The sequence below is a fragment of the Nycticebus coucang genome, chromosome 9 (genome assembly GCF_027406575.1).
Source record: "Nycticebus coucang isolate mNycCou1 chromosome 9, mNycCou1.pri, whole genome shotgun sequence".
Lineage (NCBI taxonomy): Eukaryota > Metazoa > Chordata > Mammalia > Primates > Lorisidae > Nycticebus > Nycticebus coucang.
Genome location: NC_069788.1, coordinates 104442200 through 104465797, shown reverse-complemented (window position 1 = coordinate 104465797; position 23598 = coordinate 104442200). Strand labels below are relative to the sequence as shown.

Here is a 23598-nt window from a genome sequence, read left to right as displayed (position 1 = left end):
GATTTTTCTACCACTCTCCCATATAGAGAGAACTATAAACCACCAAGTCAAGAATCAATTTTATCTTTAACAGACCTCTTGTTGGTTTTTTTGATGTAAGAGCAAATGCTACGTTTTGGGGTATTCCATTATTATTCAAGTTTAGAGGAAGAAAACAATAGACGTTACAAATAGAAAGAGACCCATAATAAAAACAATGTAGACTCTTAAAAGAAATTAAGTTTGCAGTTTACTTTCCACCCATGATTTGGGTTAGTCTTTCTCTAGAGGAAGAGGTATAAAGATCCATTCCCGTAATCACTCATGCCTGAAAGCCTATAAAAGAATAGGGTGCTTATTTAAATATTTTGGAAGGATAATTTGTGCCTCATAAACAAATAAAATGTTTAAACAATCTGCTATCTACACATCATGATTTTTTCTTGTGATTGCCCATAACAAGGTTTATATATCTTATAATATAATCCAAATGTTTTCATTTTACATTCCTACATGATTGAAAACAAACCATCTGATGCAAATATTTAAATATAGAAAAATATTGCACAGTTAATATGTACTTCTCTTAGCTGAAATTAGGATTTTCAAGGGCACACATTCTTTAAATATATGCAAGCAAGACAAATCTTAAATTTGAAAAGCAGCATTAGACAGGAAAAAAAAAATAAACCAACCTTACCAGAGGCCTTATAACAGCCCTAAAATAGTTTTCCCTTAATGGCAATTACTTATCATTTTAGGCTCACAGCCCTCCAAACTAACATTTGAACATTTTTTTTTAATGTAAACAGGAACGCATATTGTAAAACATCCCATCAACTCTCCAAATTTTATCAGTTGAAGTATTTCTATCCATGTCAACTTCTGAAAAAGCTTTGGCTGCAAGAATAGAATCATAGTGTTAATTTCTTTTGAACACAACTTAAGAGAGATAAGAAACAAAGCTGGAAAGGAATCAGTAAAAAATATAGTGACTAGACAGGTAAAGAGAAGGAAGCATAACAGACTGAGAAAGGAAGATAGTTGTAGAAAAAAAAAAAATGAATGAGAAACTAAGTACAAGAAACACCTGAAAAGTAAAAAGCATGTAAGTATAACACCAAAAAAAAAATTTTTTTTAATACCAAAATTTTAATGCCATCATATCATCAACTCACATTCTCTTCTCTCAAGTAGATTTAGTCAGAGTAACTAAGGGGTAGAATTGTTTTAGGGCTTAAAGAGATGGATACTACAGTACCATATTTAGCACAGTACCCGCAGTATACTCGATAGATGTTGGCTGATACTATACCAACAACAATAGGAACTGCCTATGATAGTGAAAAATTCAAGCTGTAGGCTTCTTACTCAAGGATATTTTCCTTAGAACTGCTGCCTCTCTTGTAAGACATTTTCTTTTACAGAGGGAGACACAGGCAATTCAATTCCATACTTTCTCTCACCATGACTGTGCAATAGATAAAGTGCCTCATTCTAAAAAAATGCAAGAAGTTATTTTGTTTCATAAAACTTTCCAGAATATAAATATGAGTACCATATTGCCATACATTAAAATCCAATTATAATTATATATTTGGAAACTAAGTGAAAATTTAAGGTACAATGGGAACTTAAAATTACTTTCAATTTCTCTGTCAAGTCCCTGGAGAAGGTTTTACAAGCTGCATCAATTTCCTTTCCTATCACACTAAGAATGGATTCTTGTTCAGTCTCCAAACAAAGAAGTTGATCCTTGAGCTGCAATCTGGCCTCTTCCATCCTCCTTAAGTGCTCTTCTTCTTTGCTTATGTATTTTTCCTATGGAATAAGAAATAAAATGTAAGTTAATTATTAAGTAGAGGCAAGAAATACTTGTAATATCTACATAACCAACTAAAAAAAATGGATTAGAAAACACAACTGTCTCTGCTAGTCCCTTTACTAAAATAAAACACTCTAGCTACCCATTAACTGAGGTAAAATTACAGAGTTCAGCAGTAGGGCAGTTTGGAAACTGGTAGGCAGGTATTGAGGAAACAATTATAATAATTCTGTAAACATAAGAAAAAAAGTAGTTGAGGGCGGCGCCTGTGGCTCAAAGGAGTAGGGCCCTGGCCCCATATACCAGAGATGGCGGGTTCAAACCCGGCCCCAGCCAAAAAAACTACAAAAAAAAGTAGTTGAAAAAACTCCTTTACCATTTTAATAATGTATTGGCACTAATGGCTCAGAGAGTAAAGGCTGATACCGCACATTGACTTTGAGCTTTCACTGAACATTAGTAAAACACCAGAAAATGTAAATTGCCAAATATGATGCTGTTGGTTTCTTCATTTGATAAAAAAGTGTTATCACCTTTATCTTATCAAAACATACTATTTTTAAAAAGTTTAAGTTTTTAAATGCAGTCATACTACATAAATACTTTTAAGTCATGAAGATCTGATTAAAGCAAGATGAAGGTGATTCTCAAGCCCTTAAAGAGATTTTGCCTTTGGGCACAATAATTTTTAATCATTATGATTATATAATTTTCTTACTAGAGAAATTCAAAAAGATAATGAACAGGGTTTATAATAAAAGAACAGAATCACTAGAACTGTACGTATAAACAACGGACCGAAGGCATGATGGCCATCTATTCCATCTTCAGTCACTATACAGTAACTTCATTATCTTTAACTAAGCTACTCCATACAACAAAACCAGGAAGATTTGTATGGGTAACAAACTCAGTTCTTTTAAGTTTAAAAGAAATAACAAGGAGATCTACATCCCAAAATCAACCATGAAAGGCAGATTGATGTTTTACCAAAAGAAACATCATAGTTTCTTCTAAATAGCTAATGATACTTTCTTTCAAATAGCTCACTTTAAAAAACAAATGAAATATCCTGTCTGAAAGGTCACATCCTTTCATGATCTATCTTCTGCCCTTGTCGTCTGTGACTGCATTCAGCTCCCTACAATTGCCGACACGTACATCTGACTTGTACAACTCTGCTTGAAGTTGTGTTACTTTAAAGTGGGGCTGGTAGGTAAGCATTTATCTTGATGAGTTCACTTTAGTTCATCTTCCAGGTATAAATCTCAGCTTTTTACAGTGGAATTTCTTTGCATTTTGGTACTTTGAGTGGAGTCATCTTTCAGTATAGAGTCATGTTAAACTCACAGGAGATTAATATACAAACTGGAAAGCCACACAGTTAACTACATTAGTTTACGGGGAGAACCGTAACTACGATATGGATCAGAATGTCAGCATAACCAGGACATTGTTTCCCTATAGACTGATCTAGATGAGAGGGCAAATTATAATCAGAATGTAGCTTAATGAACAGAAAATCAGAGCAAGGGGAGTTTATTTTACAAAACAATCAGCCTAATGGCAGCTAGGCATTTCCATCTACATATCAGGGACTTAAAAACCACAAAAGTAAGAGCATTCCATTTTCTGGACAATGTTTATATGGAGGGTGCTGAGGGATGTCTCCCTAACTTTCTCCTTTTTTGCACATTAAGTTTCTGCCCAAACTCTCCCTCCTGAATGATACATCATTTCTTCATATTTATCAGTATTTTCACTTTCTTGGTTTCATCTAGGAGTTTTTCTGAAAAATTAACATCCTGGCTGTGAACAATATTGATAGTTTTATAGTTTAATTATTAGAAAGCAACCTTATGACTGAGCCCCTAGCTGAAGACACATGCTCCCCTTTTGTTCCTAGGTACCAACTACCTGTACTTCTTATCCTATAAAGGTTGTCATTTAAGATGCAATCCCGGGCGCCAGCCCCATATACCAAGGGTGGCGGGTTCAAACCCGACCCCAGTCAAACTGCAAACAAAAATAGCCAGGTGTTGTGGTGGGCACCTGTAGTCCCAGCTTACTCGGGAGGCTGAAGCAAGAGAATCACCTAAGCCCAAGAGCTGGAGGTTGATATGAGCTGTGACACCACAGCACTCTACTGAGGGCGACAAGATGAAACTCTGTCTCTAAAAAAAAAAAAAGATGCATTTCTAAAAAATTTAGCAAGTTATAACATAGTTGTTTATGCACCTGTCTTCCTCAACAAACTGCTAATTTCAGAACATCATACAACATATTTTAAACTCCCTCACTTTGCTTTTTAGAGACTCAAATTCAACATATTAAAGATGAAAGCAACACAATAAAGATGCATCTATTATCATCAGAGGCTACTGAGGTGTGTTAGAAGATCTCCCTACACGCATATGTAAGGCCTTCCAATAACTGCTGTGTCCTCACTAGTGTAGTATGATAAGGAAATTTTTCTCATCAGAGTTACTGATACATTAGATGTACTACCTGTATTCTACACCCAAACAATTCACAATTATGTTCTAAGTGATCTTACTTTTCTCACTTCCCTCATAGCCATCTCTCTTTTATCCACTGTCACTTTTTGTGGTCTCCATTACTTGTTTTTTATTAGTCAGATGACAAAACTACTTCCATCTTTTGATAGTCTTAAGAATGTTGATATTATCAGAAAAAGCTCTATGAGTTCAGTCTCTTTAGCCAAGACAGAAAATTCCACCATCTACTTCACCAGCCTCTGTGAGACAGTGAGCATGCCAGGTCAAATTCCTTTTGAAGTAAAACTCATAGAACCGTGGGCCCAGGTGGACCTTAGAGGTGACTAGGCTCAACTACCTGTTCCTTCAGGATTCTCTTCTTTGACATTTCTGACAGATGATCATGCAATCTCTACATGAGGATCTCCAGTCTAAAGGTACAGAGTACCTCACAAAGCTGTAAAATTGCTCCCTTAGTGTAAATGCTATACTCAAAAATTAAAGCAAACAAATTAATCCTCTATCCCCACTAAACCATCTAACTTGCCAGGTAAAGATTTCTATTTGTTTCCGACTTTGTTTTATTTTGCTAGGTTTCAAACACTACATCAAATACCCAAACATAAGAGTTAAGTAAGCTCTTCCATCCTATACTTAAGCAGTCACAATTTGATTCATTCATTCACTCAACAGATACTTAAAGAAGACCTACTCTAGGCAAGACATTGTTCTGTGTGCTACAGATACAGGCAAGGCTCCTACCCTTACAAAGTCAGCAAATATCTCCATGAAACCTCATTTCTTTTGTCCTGTCCCATTTCACATTGTCTTTCTAAACTCCAGTTGAAAACTTAGCACATCTATGGCATGGGCACATCTATTTAAACAGTAATTATGGCACACAGTGAATTAGCTCTTTCTCCCAGTTTCATGTTTTAGAAATAGCTGTACTGCCTGAGCAAGGACAGTTACTTCTGGGGGAGGCGTGGTGCAGGAACCAACATCAGATTCAGGGGCATTGAGATTAAAAAAGGGCAGATGACAATATTTAGGCAGTATTAGGAACATTCCCTTGTCTTCTAGTGATTTCAGAGGGGGCATTATCCCATGATTCTACAACCAGATTAACAAAAATATACCACATTTCTGGAGAACTAGATATAATTAGAAATGGAAGACACAGTTCATCTCCAGTGTTCAGGGTGAATGGACACAGATGCCTGGGACTAGGGAATCTAAAAAGTTACTTTGGAGAGTAGTGGAGAAGATAGACGAAGCTGACTGTAGAGTCTATGGGATCCGAGAAGAGAAGATGCCCTAGCCAACAGCTGAGTCTGAAAAAGAACCTTAGAGAATAAACTCAATCCTTAACAAATTAGGAAACCAAATTTCAGACGGACTGAGTAATTCAACTAAAGTCAAAGAACTTACAACCCATAACCTGGGTCCTCTTATTCCCTGATGATTGTTTTCTTTGTTAAAATGTTAGAAAGGTTGAGTTCTTCACTGAAACTTAGAAAGATAATGTGGAGAACTCAGAAAAATCATCAGCATATTGGTGGCGCCCATGGCTCAGTGGGTAGGGCACCAGCCACATACACCAACAGTGGCAGGTTGGAACCAGGCCCCGGCCAGCTAAAACAACAATGACAACTGCAACAACAAACAAAAAATAGCCGGGCATTGTGGCCATCGCCTGTAATCCCATGTACTCGAGAGGCTGAGGTAAGAGAATCACTTAAGCCCGAGAGTTTGAGGTTGCCGTGAGCTGTGACATCACAGCACTCTACTGATGGCGACAGAGTGAGACTCCGTCTCAAAAAATTAAAAAAATAAAAAATAGGGCGGCGCCTGTGGCTCAGTGGGCAGGGCGCCGGCCCCATATACCGAGGGTGGCAGGTTCAAACCCAGCCCCTGCCAAACTGCAACAACAACAACAAAAATAGCTGGGCGTTGTGGGGGGCAGCTGTAGTCCCACCTGCTTGGGAAGCTGAGGCAAGGGAATTGCCTAAGCCCAGAAGTTGGAGGTTGCTGTGAGCTGTGTGATGCCACCATCCTCTACCGAGGGCGATAAAGTGAAATTCTGTCTCTACAAAATAAATAAATAAAAATAAAAAATAAAAAAGTTATCAGCATATTATGTGGTGACTAATAAAGTCTTAAAGTAACAAGAACTAAGTAAAAAATAAAATCTGAATGAGCCTTATTATAAATGAAAATCCAAGACAAATGGGCATATTCAGAAGAGACCACACACACGAAGCACTCTGAATGTGCACGGCATCCCAGACACTCAGGAGCTGTCCACCCACACTGGAGATGTACCTGCGCACATATAAAATCTGCTCTAGCCAATTTTCAAGCATGTGCTAATCACATACTAATCAAGGTACAGTTCTGTTGTCAAGACAACAAAGATTTCATGAAGGTTCCAGGAAAAAAAAAAAAAAAGGCTTATATTCTTGACACTTATACTCTTGACATTCTTTAAAGAAAATTAAAAGACTGTTCACAATCTCATGATACACACACACTGGCAACTGGCTTGATCAATTGACCTGTGATTCAAAATACGAGAAATGCTGTTGTAATTACAGATTTATGCTTCAGCATCCACTTTACACCTCAGAACATTCACTTTCCCAGAGGCTCAAAAGATTGTAAAGAGACATGAATTTACCAGAAATATAAAAACTTCAATAAAACAAGAACATGTCCAAAATTATATCTCCTTGATAAAAGTTTATGACATTCCTTCAATGTTCTTAAGAGTTCCAGAAATGCCACTTTATTTCCCATAAACAGTTATCACACAAAATGAAAACAGTTTTCATATACCTTAACAGAAATATTGCATTAAATAAGGCATATTCACACGACTAAGGAAATCATTAACTTAATTAAGTTTATGATTTTCCTTTACTGAAAACTATCTTGAGTAAGCAAGCGTGGCAATATTTCACGCCAAAAGTCATCTTTAATACATCAATAGGGTGTGGAGAGAGAGAAAATAAAAGGCAGAAAAAGAGAGAAATCAAATAATATTCAAGGCCAAAATTAAAACTAATACAATTTAATGCAGCGTTATTAGAAGAATGGCTTGGTGAAACTATGGACATGCACATATCACCTAAAAAGTTTGAGGAGGAATACTTCCATAATTCAAGATAGTTGTTATACCCACACTTTAAATCCAGCACACTAGCATTACAAGGCAAATTATGAAACTATCCTGAACAAAAATTGTATCTGTCTGGAAACTATTTATCTGGCTCTCTAAAGAAGGTTCACATTATTTACAACAACAGTTAACTCGGGGGCAAGGAAGTGAGGACACAATATGAAATGCCAACCGGGGCCTAAACTACAGCACTACGAAAAGAGAAGGATCGACTATGGGCACTATGAGAAATTTAGAAAGCGTTTAAGCTGGGAAATGACTACACTACAGTTTCAACAGTCTTACAGAATGGCCAAAAAATAAAAAAATTAAAGCAACACATCAACTGCTGGTCACATCATTGCTACATTTTTTTTTCAAACTTATTTATTAAAAATAGTTTCTTACATAATGGTGAATTTCCTTAAATGCTTAGATTGGTATCAAAAGTAAATAAAACAAAACACCAATAACTCTAGATTCAAGAATTCAGATGAGTCTGAAAAACCTCCATGGAGTCACCCTATATGTATCTTTTGCTCTCTGTGAGACCAACTGCACTCAGGAATAAAGAGGCCAAAGGACGGTTATTAAGGGAATCCTGCACTAATTACAGAAGATGAACAACAAGTACCTCCTTCCTCAACACATGATACTGTAACAATGACGATGGCCTGAACTCTTGGACAGGAATATCAGCTGCCCCTTTTCTGTGCTTACCAGGCACTTATGTGAGTTTCTGTCACACCACTAAGTACTCTGTGTGCCTTCTATACCCATCTCCTCATCAGACCATGAGTCCTCTAAGGCCATGGTCCCAAACACCCAACCCCCCCCAAGTCCATGGCCTATTAGGAACTGTGCCGTTTAGCTAGAAGTGAGCAGTGGGCAAGTGAGCAAAACCTCATCTACATTTACAGCTGGTCTCAGCACCTGAGCTCTGCCTCCTGTGACATAGCAGCAGCATTATTTTCTCCTAGGAACGTGAACTCTACCGCAGAACAGCACAGGTGAGGGATCTGGGTTGTGTCCTCCTTCAGAGAATCTAACAGCAAATCTAATCTCAGGGGGAGATACAATGGGCTGAAATCATCCTGAAACCTTCCTCCCACACCCCCACCACCCAGCCCCCCGGTCATGGAAAAATTGCCTTCCATGAAACCAGTCCCTGATGTCAAAAAAGTTGAGTACAGCTCCTCTAAGGCAAAGATCTTCTTCTTCTTCATATAAATATCCCAGCACCTACTCAAATGTCTCATGTAGCAGTCAATTAACAAATCTTACCGGAGCATAAATATTCTTTTATATTCCGTGTTTTCACAAGGATATTTTGAGTATATTCTATGTCGAGGAAAAGAGACCTCAACTATACAATAACAATAACAAAAAGCCCAGAATCTCTCAACTCAAACACATCTTGTATCTCAGTAAGTTTGTTTGGTAGTTGGGGGGATTTGTGGGGTTTTTTGCCACAGTTATTAAATTCATTGAAGGCAATCATCTTTGTCAGTAGTAGGCTATTGTAACTGCTAAGACAAGATGACATCACAAAAAATGAGAACCTGGGAAGTGCTAAGAAGTAATCAGACGTAGAATCAATTTTTTTTTTTTTTTTGTAGAGACAGAGTCTCACTTTATGGCCCTCGGTAGAGTGCCGTGGCCTCACACAGCTCACAGTAACCTCCAACTCCTGGGCTTAAGCGATTCTCTTGCCTCAGCCTCCCGAATAGCTGGGACTACAGGCGCCTGCCACAACGCCCGGCTATTTTTTGGTTGCAGTTCAGCGGGGGCCGGGTTTGAACCTGCCACCCTCGGTATATGGGGCCAGCGCCTTACTGACTGAGCCACAGGCGCCGCCCTAGAATCAATTTTAAAGATAAAGTCAATAAGGTCTGTTGATGAACTGTGAAGTGTGAGTACGCATGTGAGAGCATAAGCTAGTTTTTACATGTATTTCACAAACAAAAGAATGTTCTAATTCAAACTTTTAACCCCATTTAAGGAAATTACTCTTGCTTTAGTCTTTTTAATATCTTTTACTAGTGGAGTATTAAGCAATACAAAGACCATTATCAGCTTAATCAAAAGGTGTCAGGATATGTTCCTAGAAATTAATATTCAAAACTGAAAACAAAAATACCTTCTGAAGGATATTTCATGCGTTCATTAAGGTTTAAGACCATTTTGTAACTATTACATTATTTCTCTTAAGTCACATGCCTGGATATAGAAATCACAATAGTTGCTTAAAATCAGCCACTTTTTGCTGCATTTCTATTTCTGGAATAAAACATCGACAGGGAAACAAACAACTAGAGTTTCAAATTAAGTATGTAGAACAAATATTTAATTTTCAAAAGAAAAAAATTATCATTCATTTTGAGAGAAAAGTTTGTAAGCCTACAGTGTCTTTAATAACCATCAGGATTTTTTCCTTTCCTTTTTTTTTCCCCCTTAAAGAATACAAGCTTGCGTGTTCCTAAGCAAGAATATTTTTTAAAGGTTTAAAAATCAATCTCCAAGTGATATAACTCATGTATACAATAAGTATCTCTTGTTTTTTTTTCCCTGAAATTTATAGAATATTGCTTGTTCAACATTAAATAGCAAAATGAATTGAGGCAATAAGTACTTTAAAGTGATAAAAGAAAAACTCAATGAAAACAAACCTGGACTTTCATTGTATGTTCCCTTTTAGAAACAACTAAAGCCGGCTGAGGTTGCTTCACTTCAAGGAAAACACTGAGACAGATGTGATATAGAACTCCTCACGTGGCCTATTTTCCCTGGTTTTTCACACCACAACCAATTGCACGTATCATTATTTAGCTTAAGACTCACACTACGGGGATCATTCACAACTACAGAAGCAAATGAAGTAAAACCAACAGTAAACGATTTTAATAGGAAGTGTTCAACACATTTGCTTTCTTTTTGGGGTCTTTGCAGTGTTATCAGTTACATAGTGAGTTAAACATTAAACAGAAAGCTCAATCAAGTCCAAGTTGGGACCCAATAAGACTGGCAAACTTTGACTTTACTCCTGAAATTCACTTCAAATCAACCTCATTGATTGTAAATGATTGGTAGATATAAGTCATTGCCAATGGAATTGAGTTTGAAAATGGTTTCAGCACACCTGTGCTCCAAACTGGAAAGTAGACAGCAGATATACTTCTATTCACTTTTTTGCCTCCCTCTGCCACAGCTGCACATATAAATGACTCTTCTCCCGTCCCAGTGTATATACACTTTGGTTTTGCATTCTAAACTTTTCTCTTAACATTTGACTAGTGTTTCAAAGATAAGAGGTACTCTGTTGTTTCAGTCAATTCTCTGTCAAAGTAAAAAAAACTATTCTGGGCTTAATAACTAAAAGTGATTCAATTAAACATACACGATCTGACAATTAAGTTCTCAGTCTCATCCCCAAAAAGTACTACATACCTCACTGCTGATTATCACTAGAGTCGCCTTAAAGTTACTCCCCTTGGGAAGCCATGCACTGACACCAGCACCTATCCACTCTTCAAAGCAATTTTGGGACTCTTTTTCTGGACTGAACATCAGAGTTGTCATCGTATGGGTCTAACAATTAAGTTCACAAACTTGCCACTGGTGCGGTTATGCTAGCAGCACCATACAAACATTCAGTAGGGTTTCATAACCTTGGTATATCAGGTCTCACAGCTGTGTTCAACATGTGGATATCTTGCTGAGTGTTCATTATTATTGTTGTGTGTTTTTCTGTGCCATACAACAATATCTCTGATGGTCATTCCATAAAAAGAGTTCCAAAATCGCTTTAAAGGGTGCACTAGGCACTGGCAATGGTGCACAGCTGCCCAAGGGGAGTACTCCAAAGGTGACCATAGTGATATTCAGCTATGAGGGAAGTAGCACTTTTTCTAGGAATAGTTCAAGAACTTCACTGTCAGATCCTGTACAACCAACAGCTCTGATGGCCTCTCCAGAAAATGAGTTCCAAATTTTTTCTGAAGGGTGGAGTAGGCAATGGCATTGATGTGTAGCTTTCCAAGAGGAGTACTTTGAAGGTGACTGCAATGATATTCAGCAACGAGGTATATAGCACGTCCTCTAGGATAAGTTTGTGAGCTTAACTGACCTCCTACTTTATAAATGACAACGGCAAAATTCATCATTTCAGCTTTAATTTGGCCATTTTATTAATTTTATCATTGTTATTTTTTAAGAAGACAGGACTCTGACAAGAAATTATTCATAACATCTTCATCAGTGTTTAGAGTATCTGGTTTAAATTAATATGTGGTGGCTACAATTTTATTCTACTCACACAAGTTAAAAAAGCTGTAGACCAAAGAACACCACATAGTCTGGCTAAAACTGGCTAAAGCATAAACATTAAAGTAAATACTGTAAGTCAAGAGCTCATTTGCTTATTTCTCATTTTCTTGAAAAATCTGAAATCAGAGAATTCTGCCTGCTACGAGCAAATACTTCTTAGTCAAAAATGTGCCAAAATGATTTTGTAAGTAGGAATACTTTATGGAACACACATCTGACAATCATATATATTTTTTTACCTCATCAAAAAATAGCAATTCTAAACAGATGGCTAAAGTAGAACTAAAACACAAAATTTAAAAACACTGATTCACATTTTCCTCTCACAGATATCTTTTATGTGGAAATTTCAGGTCTTAATTAGATTTTTCTAAGAAAATCATTGATGACTCACATTCCAAAACTTCTCTGACTAAAAAATAAAAGATGATATGGTAAGTTATTGAATATAATAACCCTAAATTTAAATTAAATGCTAACAGTTCAACAAAAAAGATACCAATGTGAGTCATTTTGCTAGCAATAAAGGAGAAAATACAAGAAATTTAGTTCATATCCTATTTCTACCATGTTTCCATGTAATGTCGGGCAAGCCACTATATTTTCTCAACTTCAGTGTCCACCACCCCAGAAAATGAAAATCATAATTACAATTTGCAATGGTGAAATATAATTACCATTTTTATTGAGCCACATGTTGTGTAAGAAAATTATTTCAAGTGTTTCTATACAACACAGCCATAGCTTAAAATGTTAGTAGGTGCCACTTCACAAATAATTTAAATCAAGTATTTCACAGGAAGAAACAAAAGTACATTTCTGTAATTCCTGATCTATTCAACAGAAGTTTCTATGAACTTATAGCCTTAGATGTCTCATAATTCGTGGTCTTAAAATTTCTCCTAAGTATTTCATCAAAGTTAGTTTCATCTTCTCAAAGAAATAATTCCAGAAAATAAGTTCCTTTAAAAAGAACTAAAGATAGCTATTGAAATAAGTGAATATTAAAAGAGATAGCTAGGCTGTAAATAGTTCTTAATGGTTCTGATACAATGGAAAGGATAGAATTGGTAACCCTGACTTCTATTAATATTTTCATATCTACCAATGAATAGCTGAGAACTCTTGTGCAACTCTATTAACTCTTCGGACAAAAATCTCATCTATAAAATAAAGTATTAAGAGTTGTTAATATTTAAAGTCCTCTTACACTTTACAATTATAGTGATATTTTGGAAAATAACATCTTTGGCTTGATAGCCAGTGGTACCTTGTACTCTGAGACAATGGTTGTTACATACATTTTTGTGAAGCAGAAAACTACTCTTCCAACATTGTCAAGGCTAGGTTATGATAGCATATCCTACAACAGAGAAAGTTCCACTATGGTATGTGACCATGGTGGATTAGAGGTGGAAAAGGAAAATGAGGATGACAGGTACTTCTGGCTTCCTTCAGGTTTAAGTATCTAGTACAAAGAAGCATATTCTCATAATAATTCTGCTCATATTAATGAGTCTGGTTATATTAGTGTTACATAAGAACCATATATTCTCGATACTCATAACTTCTCATATTCTTGTGTATTTAACATCAATACAAGCAGTAAAATTATTCTTTCATTTGTATTAGAAAATAAATGTTTTTATTAGATTTCTGTTGGACTGAGGAAAACAATTTCACAATATTTCTACCATTTTCCTCATTGCTTATAATTACGCCTGTATGGCATACTGTATGAGATACTTCAATGATAAAATAGCCATACTTATAAAACATGACAAAAAGAGTATAAACAGGTAAGTCTACAAAATAATATCAATTACCAGCTCTTTCTAAAATATTTTACAAACAAGTTAAATGTAAAACCAATCTTTCTTTTAATACATCTATTACAAGATTACTTGAAATCTCTACAAATATAGCCAGTGTCATTAATGAACTCCTAACTATTCAAATAAGAAATTTTTAAAAAATTAGATCAGCCCCAGATCTGTATAGATCAGACATTTAAAACCTTCACTAACTTTGATGCTGACTTGCTAAGCAAAAAACTATCTATCTACTAATGTTGATTCACAGTGAAACCAACCAAAATATATTTCTGATCAAATAAATAGTATGAGTTTCCAGGGAAATGCCAGGAAAATCAAAAGATTAATATCAATAAGATTCTTTTGGAACAAAAGAAGAAATCAAACATTTTCCTATAAAATTTAAGCAAAAGGAATAATAAATTTTAATGATACTGCAGACAGGAGAAAATTCTTTCTATAATATTTCAGGAGGACTTTTCCATAGTAAGAAAGCTCATAATAAAGTATCAAATGAATATATGAAATTCTGTGGGATGCATAATATTTATTCTCTTTGTCATGTAAAATTGAAAAAAATAATATTTCACAAGGTAAAATCACACCCTGCAAAAAGATACATTTTTACCACCGCATTATCACCACTGAAGTACATGAAGAAAATATGCTAACGTTAATTATTCTGTCATATACACTAACAGCAATTTTCTATACTAATTAATGCGACCACTGGTGGTTATGATTTATATAAATTTTGATGCAGTTTTAACATTTCTTAGTTGATGATTTATATACATTTTGATTTATGGTTATGATTTATATAAATTTTGATGCAGTTTTAATATTTCTTAACTTACCAAGTAATAACATTAGAAACAGAACCTAAACAGAGCACACATTCAAACTAGTACGATTTAAAAACACAAAATATGTTAATAGCCTATGTAGCACTAAATGCTAAACAAATGAGAAAAGCTTCCCTTTTGATTATAGCAGATCTTAATTATAAACTCTCCTCAGTCCTCAAGGCCTCATTTATCAAGTTCATTGCATTGCTTAAATTGTAATCTTTTAGTGATTAGTTATTGGGCTTTCCTTTACTGAAAACATTTTTGTTTTGTTCTAATTTCCCTCACTGTGGCCTTTTAATATGTGTATTTGTGTGCATGTGTCTCTCCATGTTTCCTTATCTACATATACACATACGTGTACACATACATGTATGTGTGTGTATATATACATATATTTGCTTATATATGTATAAGACATGGACACCTGTCTCCACAATTTACTTATGAATTATCTGCTATGTCAGACTCTCTGCCTAGTCTTGGAGATGGAAAAATGACTAAAATATGATTTCTCTCCTCAAATAGCATGCATAATCATAAAACTTCCTACCTGTTTGAATCACTTAACACAAGTGCCTTCAATATCATTTGCCAATGGAACTGCCAGCTATTTCCACATGGGTGGCTCCTGTGTTGACCACCTGTCTCAAACGATTCAAGATAGTTTGGCTCTAAACTTCCAATCAGCATAGTTCTATGGCTTTATTATTAAGTATGCCATGGGTACTTTATTACTGTTATTAACACATCATTAGATAGACCATAGGTAATCAATCAATATTTGCCAACTGGTTGACTGAACCATTTAAATGGCATATATTTGGAAACATAATAATAACAAAATAATGGCAGCTACTACCCTGTTTCCCTGAAAATAAGACATCCTCCGAAAATAAGACCTACTTACAGGAAAGATAAGACATCCCCTGAAAATAAGACCTAGCGCATGTTTGGGAGAAAACCTTAATATAAGACACTATCTTATTTTCAGGGAAACAGGGTATTAACTAATATCTTAATAGATACCAAATACTGTGCCACACCCTTTACATTCAATCCCATAATAAAGGCATTATTTATACCTGTTTTAAGGATGATAACACTGAGGCTTTGCATTTTAAGCAATCTGCCTGAAGTCACACAGCTAAAAAAGGACTCCAATTCAAAGTTTTGCCCACAATCACTAATGCTCTACCTCTGTAGATGGCTCGATCCAACAAAGCTTTGATTCAGAGCTAATTTCACTAAAGAATGGTTCAACACACGCCATTAAATCAATCAAAAGCACAAAACAATCTTGAATGCCAAAAACAAATTTTAAAGAAAAGCGAGCACATAAGTTGTGTTTGTGTGTCTCTGTATCTTTAAGATTGCACACCATTTTAGAATACAGAGACTATCTTTAGTCTGCATTAACACTCACTGTGAGGACCTGACTATGTAGTTTTCACAACTAAAAAAAAAAAGCTTCATTTTAATAATCCCACTGTGGACTGGTCACTTGCAGATCTCTATTGTATCTTATCTATATCTCAGCCTATCCTCAGGATACACACAAAGCCTGCCACATAGTAAATGTTCATAGCAATGTAATAAAATCATTATCTCCTCAAACTCTGTTCGAAGGTGAATGTTCCATTTATATGATGTGTGATAACACATAGATCCGGAACATCACCAAAAGAATCAGGGAAGAAACACTTATTCAAAGTAGAACAAGGTAAACTTTACATTTTTAACATATAGAATTTTTCACCTTATTTCTTAAATGCAGATTTACAAAATATAAAACATGTTAACACAATCTTTTGGCTAAAATTTTAATTATGGAAAAGTTGGAAATTTTAGCATCATTTCCATGACAACTACACCCTGGCAACAGACACGTTAAATATACGTGAACACTAGACATATCAAAACAAAACATAAGAACTAAATTAAAGCTGTTGTCAAGATTGTAGACCTAAATTTAGCAACTTAAGCACATTTAATCATAAACTCCAAATTAATTGTATTTTACTTCCTTGGTATTAACAATTAGAGAAGTAAAAATGTATACTGTAGTAAAATTTTACAAACAGCAAAAAGAAGAAAGGTGAGAAAGACATTAAGAAAGTTTCTCCCAGGCCGGGTGCAGGGGCTCACACCTGTAATCCCAGCACTTTGGGAGGCCGAGGCAGGTGGATTGCTTGAGCTGAGGAGTTCAAGACCAGCCTGTGCAAGAGCAAGACCCCAATCTCTAAAAATAGCCTGGTATTTTGGCAAGTGCCTGTAGTCCCAGCTACTCAGGAGACGGAGGCAAGAGAATCACTTGAGCCTAAGAGTTTAAGACTGCTGTGAGCTATGATGCCATAGTACTCAACCCCAGGGCAACTGAGCATTCAACCCAGGGTCTGTCTCAAAAAAAAAAAGAAAGAAAGAAAGAAAAAAGAAAGTTTCTCCCCTATAAGTTTATGAACTGTTTTTAGCATAATAGATTTTAGTAACCCTGATCAAGTACATATAACTTGGCCCATGAACATATTGCCTTATCCTATCATCCACACTTCAATGGTCTTTTTACATTTGCTTTCAATCACTCTCCACTGCAAATCCTTGTAGGAAGCTGGTGGAAGAAGGAAACAACTTTAAATATTCTAGTCACCTATTCTTAGTTGACTATTTGCCACAAGAGAACCTCAAAAGTAGCAACTTCTAAGAATCTCTAGTATTCTATCTAACATATAATATACAGTATACAGCAGTCATTTGAAATAAATTTACACATCTACTCAAAAGAAAGCAGTGAGCCTGGTGGGGATGTACGAAGTCGCAATCTTCTTAATCTTCACTCTCTGCAACTATAAAAATGAGGACAGCATATCAATTTAATAAAATTACTATGATAATTAAAAGTTACAATGCCTACCACCTAAGTGAACACAACCATTTTTTTTTATTTTTATTTTTTGAGACAGAGTCTCACTCTGTCTCCCTGGATAGAGCCCACTAACATCATAATTCACCGTAACCTCAAACTCGTTGGCTTGAGCAATCCTCTTGCCTCAGCCTCCTGAGTAGCTGGGACTACAGGTGCCTGCCACAATGCCTGCTAGTTTTTCTGTTTTAGCAGAGATGGGGTCTTGTTCTTACTCAGGCTGGTCTCAACATCCTGAACTCAGGTGATACAGCCACCTTGGCCTCCCAGAGTGGTAGGATTGTAGGCCTGAGCCACCATGCCTGGCCTACCATTAAATATTTTTTTAGGCTCAACTTCCTCATAGATTTAAAAGAATCAATAAAACCTCACTGCTATAAACTGAATATGTCTCCCCCAAATTTTTATGTTGAAACCTAATCGTCAATATGATAGTATTTGAGGTGGGGCCTTTGGGAGGTGATTAAGTCATAAAAGTGGAGCCTTCATGAATAAGATGACCTTTTAAAAGCAACCCCAGGGCGGTACCTATGGCTTAGTGAGTAGGGTGCCGGCCCCATATACCGAGGGTGATGGGTTCAAACTGGCCGAAATGCAACAAAAAAATAGCTGGGTGTTGTGGTGGGCACCTGTGGTCCCAGCTACTCAGGAAGCTGAGGCAAAAGGATCGCCTAAGCCCAAGAGCTGGAGGTTGCTGTGAGCTGCGATGCCACAGCACTCTACCGAGGGCAACAAAGTAAAACTCTGTCTCTAAAAAAAAAAATGAAAAAAATAAAAGAAAAGAAACCCCAAAGAGCATCCTTCCTCTTCTTCCATGTGAGGACACAGAAGAAGAGTCATCTAGGAAGTAGAAAGCAGGCCCTCATCAGGTACTGAATCTGCCAGGACTTTGATCTTGTACTTTGTATTCTCCAGAACTATGAGAAATAATTTTCTATTGTTTTTAAGCCATCTAGTCAATAGTATTCTGTTATAGCAGGTCAAACAGACTACAACACCCAAAGAGTTGAGAGAATTAAAAGATGAGTAGCCATGTATGAATGAGTTGGCATAAATGCCTGACACACAGTAGATCTTCAGTAACTTATCAACCCAGGTCTCTAAATTCCTAAATGTAGAAGAAGATGACTGTTTGGCTGAAAGAGTAAAAATTACAACATTCTAATAAATTATCATCTTTTTCTGGCAACAATACCACTTTTCTATGAAAGACTACAATTACCATTTGTTAATTCATAAAATATGTCCTAGAAGAAGTTAAAATAATGCATTCATATTTTTACCTTTTCTTCTAGTTGGTCCTTCAAACACTGATACTTTTGCTTCAGTTTTTTGTTCTCATTTTCATTCTGGGTTAATTCCTCTGTCAATCCGTCATACTGTGATTTCAACTTCTCTAGCTGACAACGATGGACTTTAGCCATATTCTTATCTTCTAAACTTTCAGCCTGACAAAAAAAGAGAAGGAAAAAAAAAAGAGTCCACTGGCCAAATTATACAAGTTACACATTATATTAGTAGGAAAATACTTCAAGATTTTCAGGTCTTTCCAAGCATGAATACTTAAACACTAAAATGAACACAAGGAAACATTCTTTGCATTGATTTGATCACTGATCCCCACCTACCCAACATTTACTAAGAGATAGGTGCTGTACGAAGTGCTGAAGATAACAGTTACAAAAAGTAAAAGAGCTGGATAAAACAATTAATCTGACAATCATAAATGAGAAGTGCTTAATAAAGGTGTAAACTGGATATTTTGGGAAACCAAAGAAGGGACACCAGCTCTGTTGAGAGGGGAAGGAGTCATTAGAGAAGTGTCCCAAAAGAGAAATAACGTGGCTGGGCGTGGTGGCTCATGCCTGTAATCCTAGCACTCTGGGAGGCCAAGGCAGGTGGATTACCCTGAACTCAAAGGCTCGAGACCATCCTGAGCCAGAGTGAGACCCAGTCTCTACCAAAAAAAGCCGGGCGTTGTGGCAGACACCTGTAGTCCCAGCTACTTGGGAAGCTGAGGCAAGAGAATCACTTGCCCAAGAGTTGGAGGTTGATGTGAGCTATGATATCACAGCACTCTACTGAAGGCCGCAAAGTAAGACTCTGTCTTGATAATAAAAAAAATAAACAAATAAAATTAAAAAAAAAAAACTTCAAACTAAGACAATTGAAAGCAAACTTAAAAAAAAAGAAAGAAAGAATGTGAGATGATTTTATTGGCTGATCAGTTTCCTCATCTATCAAAGAAACTTCTCTGCCTGGTATTTATGATAGAATTACGTAGTTTTTGTACAAGTAATTATTGACACTACCCTTATGTGGCTAAAAAGAATATGAAATATGAACTTTAACAGTCAAAAAATTACAAACTTAATATGAAAGAGTTTATACAGTGATTATTTCAGCACCAATAGGGTAAAAAAAAAACCTATGTATTGATCTTTACTTGGAATATAAACAGAATCAGCTTTAAAAAATATTAGAAACAATCTATTCTTTACATGGGATTCATAAAGATTTTCCAGCCATATGAACTTAAAGAATTTTAAAATAACAACAATGTAATTCATCAACACTGCTGTGAGATGCATGTAGTTGTACGTAGTTTATTTTTGTATGTAGTTTTTCCTCATTTCATCCTCACAACATTTCACGAATAAGTCTTTCCCCTCTCCACAGAGTTGGTGTCCCCTTAAGGTACCAATAATAGTACCATTAAGACACTATTGTTGTCTGATTGACTCCTTTTTATAACTGAAACAGAGAAAAGTTGGTAACTTGCCCAAGGGTACATTGCGAGTAAACTCACAGTCAGGATTTGAACCTTGGAATTCTTTCTAGGATCTATACTGTCAAATACTCAGTCACACTGACTCTCAAAAGGTATCATATTAGGTTTTAAAAATCATCTGTGTCAACTAGCAATGCTAATTATCCATACCTATTAGTGACTAACGGTAGGGAAGCACCTATATATAATGTGCTTAAAATAAATGTTTTAATGACTAAAATGTATGTGTTTCTTTTATTTGTATAAGTTTGCTATATGTGTTTAATTAGGTATATATAGGAACACAATCAAAAGAATTTCCTGAAAGGAAGAAGTTTGTGAATTGTAAGCAAAAATCTATATTTTATTTATGCCACAAAATTCACCTAAGACCTGATGCCACTTTGAATTAACAAAAGAATTGATTTTTTTATGAGTAATCCTGTATTCACAGCTAAGAAATAAATTTACAAAATAAAGTCTCTCATCAGGAAAATTGTTCAATTATAATTCTGGGTTTCAGCAGAATACTTTTACTTTTCGTTAGGTCCCATAAAAAGCACAGGTAAATAAGAAGTTTCCCCCTTTTTCCTTGCTTAAAAGCCAGTTCATAGAGACTCTCAAGAGTCAAAAATGCTCATCTCTTCCCAACTTTGCCCCTCTCTAGTGATGTCCCATTTGGTAAGTTTGAAATTAGCCAAGTTGGGATTTTTGTACCACTGAAGTTAGGAGATGCTGTAACATTAAGATTTTTTCCTTCCAAAAGAGTTTGTTTTATGTTTATCAGCATACCCATGCTTATGTTTTAATAAAAAATTACTTAATGTTGTGATACATTTATATTTTATTTTAGAGTTTACTAAGTAATGTGTTCACAACCCAGTGATACATAGAAGGATATCAATATTCCTATATTATTGATGAGGTATAAAAAAGTAAAGTAGCTTGACCAAAATCAAATGTCTATCAAGGGGCAAAAGTATAAAACTCCAATCCTGCATCTTTTGATCCCAATAAAAGACTCTATAATAAAAGATTCTATTAAATGATTTTGTTAAAATTACAATGAGGACATAGCCCAATATCCTAAAAATATCAATAGCACCTAGAATATAACATTAAAATATTTTAAATTTAAATTTAAAATAGGTAAGAGTGATTCTAGATGAAGAAAAATACATACAACTAAATTATATGGGAAAAAAACATGGGTCATATATCAGACTCAGAAAAAGTAATAAATTAAGGTGAAGCTGAAAGACACAGAAATATAATATTTATGGAGCTACTTGTACCAAAACCCCATTGTGTGCATAATTCAGTATACTATTAAATCTCCTGTTATGACCACCGTAATCAGCTCTTTTTAATTAATATAAATAGGTAAAGTATAGAGCTGTATTAATAAAATAGTATGAGGTAGACATTGTTCCCCGACGGTAATTCATTTGGTTTAAAAAGAAACTGCTGGGCTTTCGCAATCTCTGGTTCTCCCTTTAGGTCTTGTCCGACTGCTCTGTACATTAGGGAACAGCTGCAACACCCCTGCAGATCTCAGTCATTCAAATTAAAAAGAAAAATATATATAAAAGGTTTCAGAATATCTACAGATTACTTTGCAACCATAAATTCTTTACACATAGGCAATATGTTGCCATCTCAGTGTAAATGAGTTCAAAGCGCTTCCTAAAGAAAGGATGTGGAAATCAATTTTCCCATATGACAGAGAGAAACTCAAGCCAGCTAGATCACAGAACAAGTCAGGAGCAAATCTTCCCACTTCCAGAATTCTAAGCATCCCGACCCAACATCCAGTGAGTATTTTCTGTATGTTCAGAACATTATGCAAAATACCTAAGACACGATGCCCAACCCCCTGGACATTTATGGACACACAACAAACCAAAATGCAAGGCAGCATCAATACACTGACCAAGAGGGGTCAGCAATGAGCCAACCTCAGTCACGATGTATTCCAATTTCAGTGGAGCCATGAAAGAGCTACAAAATTAATTGAGCTTCGGGGAGAAAGGCCAATCTAGATAAAAAATGAGCAGCAAAGACGATGCCTGGAAGTGTACAGTGGTATGAGGACCGCGGGGAGCCTGAAAGGCAGTAACTAGGCATGAGGCAGGGAGGGCTGGGCTAGAGTGGACCCTGTGGTCCAGAGACAACAAATATTCAATGCAGGTTTTTGAGTAGAAAGTAAACATACACATACATATTTTGGGAAAGGAAATCAGGTGGTATCTGAAGGCTGAAAGGGAGGAGTTGAGGATAGAAAAAGGAACTAGGGGGAAGTAGAGAAGCTACTTAGCAGTGTGGCGAGGTAGCCCTAATTAGTCTTCACCACCCACACATTTCTTACTGCACCACTGTCCTACTCTACCTCAGAGGGAGGAGAGCAGTCAGTCAGTCAAGAGTCACCTCAGCTCCCTCAAACCAGCCCTACCAATTTATCTGATCTTACTAGTTTCTTTCAAAACCTTCGGAAGAAGAGATGCCTTGCCTCCTGTTGAATGCTACACTCTATTTTTGATCCACTGCCCTCTTATTTTCTCATGCATCTTCACCACGCCAAATGGAATGAATGCCTTTTGTCACATTTACACTTAATTTTTGTCTTTCTTAAAATGTCCTACCTGGGTTTCCAAAATATTAAAACTTCTTTCCAAATTATTAACTTAAACATTTATGTTTTAGTATTTCAACTTCTTCATTCTCCCTGTACAGTATCACCCAAAACCCATGATTTCAGCTACCACCTGTGAGTGACTGACTGCCAAATGTTGTACTCTAGACTCAATTTCTCACCACCTAACCCATGAGATACAAAACTGCACTACCTAGACTTTCATAGTTAATCTAAAGGTCTCCCCCACCTAGCTCAAAATGCTACAAAACTCAATTTGCCCATTCCCCTCCGAATCTGCTGTTCTATGTTCTCCGTGTTGGCAAACAGCACCCATCCACCGAGTCACCCAAGTCGTTATGTACTCATACTTGATTCCAAATCTTTTCCTGGACAGGAAGATAATACATAGTTATGAATACAGGCACTGGTCCTAAGTTCAAATCCTCTCCCAAAGACCTTGGGCAAGTTACTTAACCTCCAGGGTCTCAATTCTTGCATCAAGGAAAAAATACTTAATCAGCAGGGATAATATGACAATTAAATGATTCCTAGACATAAGTTCCTAGAGGAGTGATTGGCATGAAGTGTTGAAAAAATGTTTGCTTGTAGGATTATTACTGTCACAGCCAATCAATCCACATGAAATACATATTTATATTTTAAGATAGCTCTTTTCTCCCTAATTCTACTTTTATGTCCTCATCAACTCTAAAAGAATATTACTCCAAATTTCATCAGTATTAAGATGTATATTTTTCACATTTTGTCATCCCTGACTTGAGATGTTATCTTACAGTTGATAGCATGTCATAGTTTTATAGGC

General features: G+C 36.0%; 1 protein-coding gene across 1 annotated transcript in view; it reads right to left on the bottom strand.

Annotated features, from left to right (window-relative positions):
* Nucleotides 1-23598, bottom strand: part of CEP128 (centrosomal protein 128) — a 428651-nt gene that overhangs the window by 243741 nt on the left and 161312 nt on the right. The window contains exons 18-19 of the mRNA XM_053602694.1: nt 18654-18818; nt 1624-1800 (exon numbers count right to left, since the gene is read on the bottom strand). Coding sequence (XP_053458669.1) covers nt 1624-1800; nt 18654-18818 — 342 coding nt within the window. The remainder of the gene's footprint in view (nt 1-1623; nt 1801-18653; nt 18819-23598) is intronic.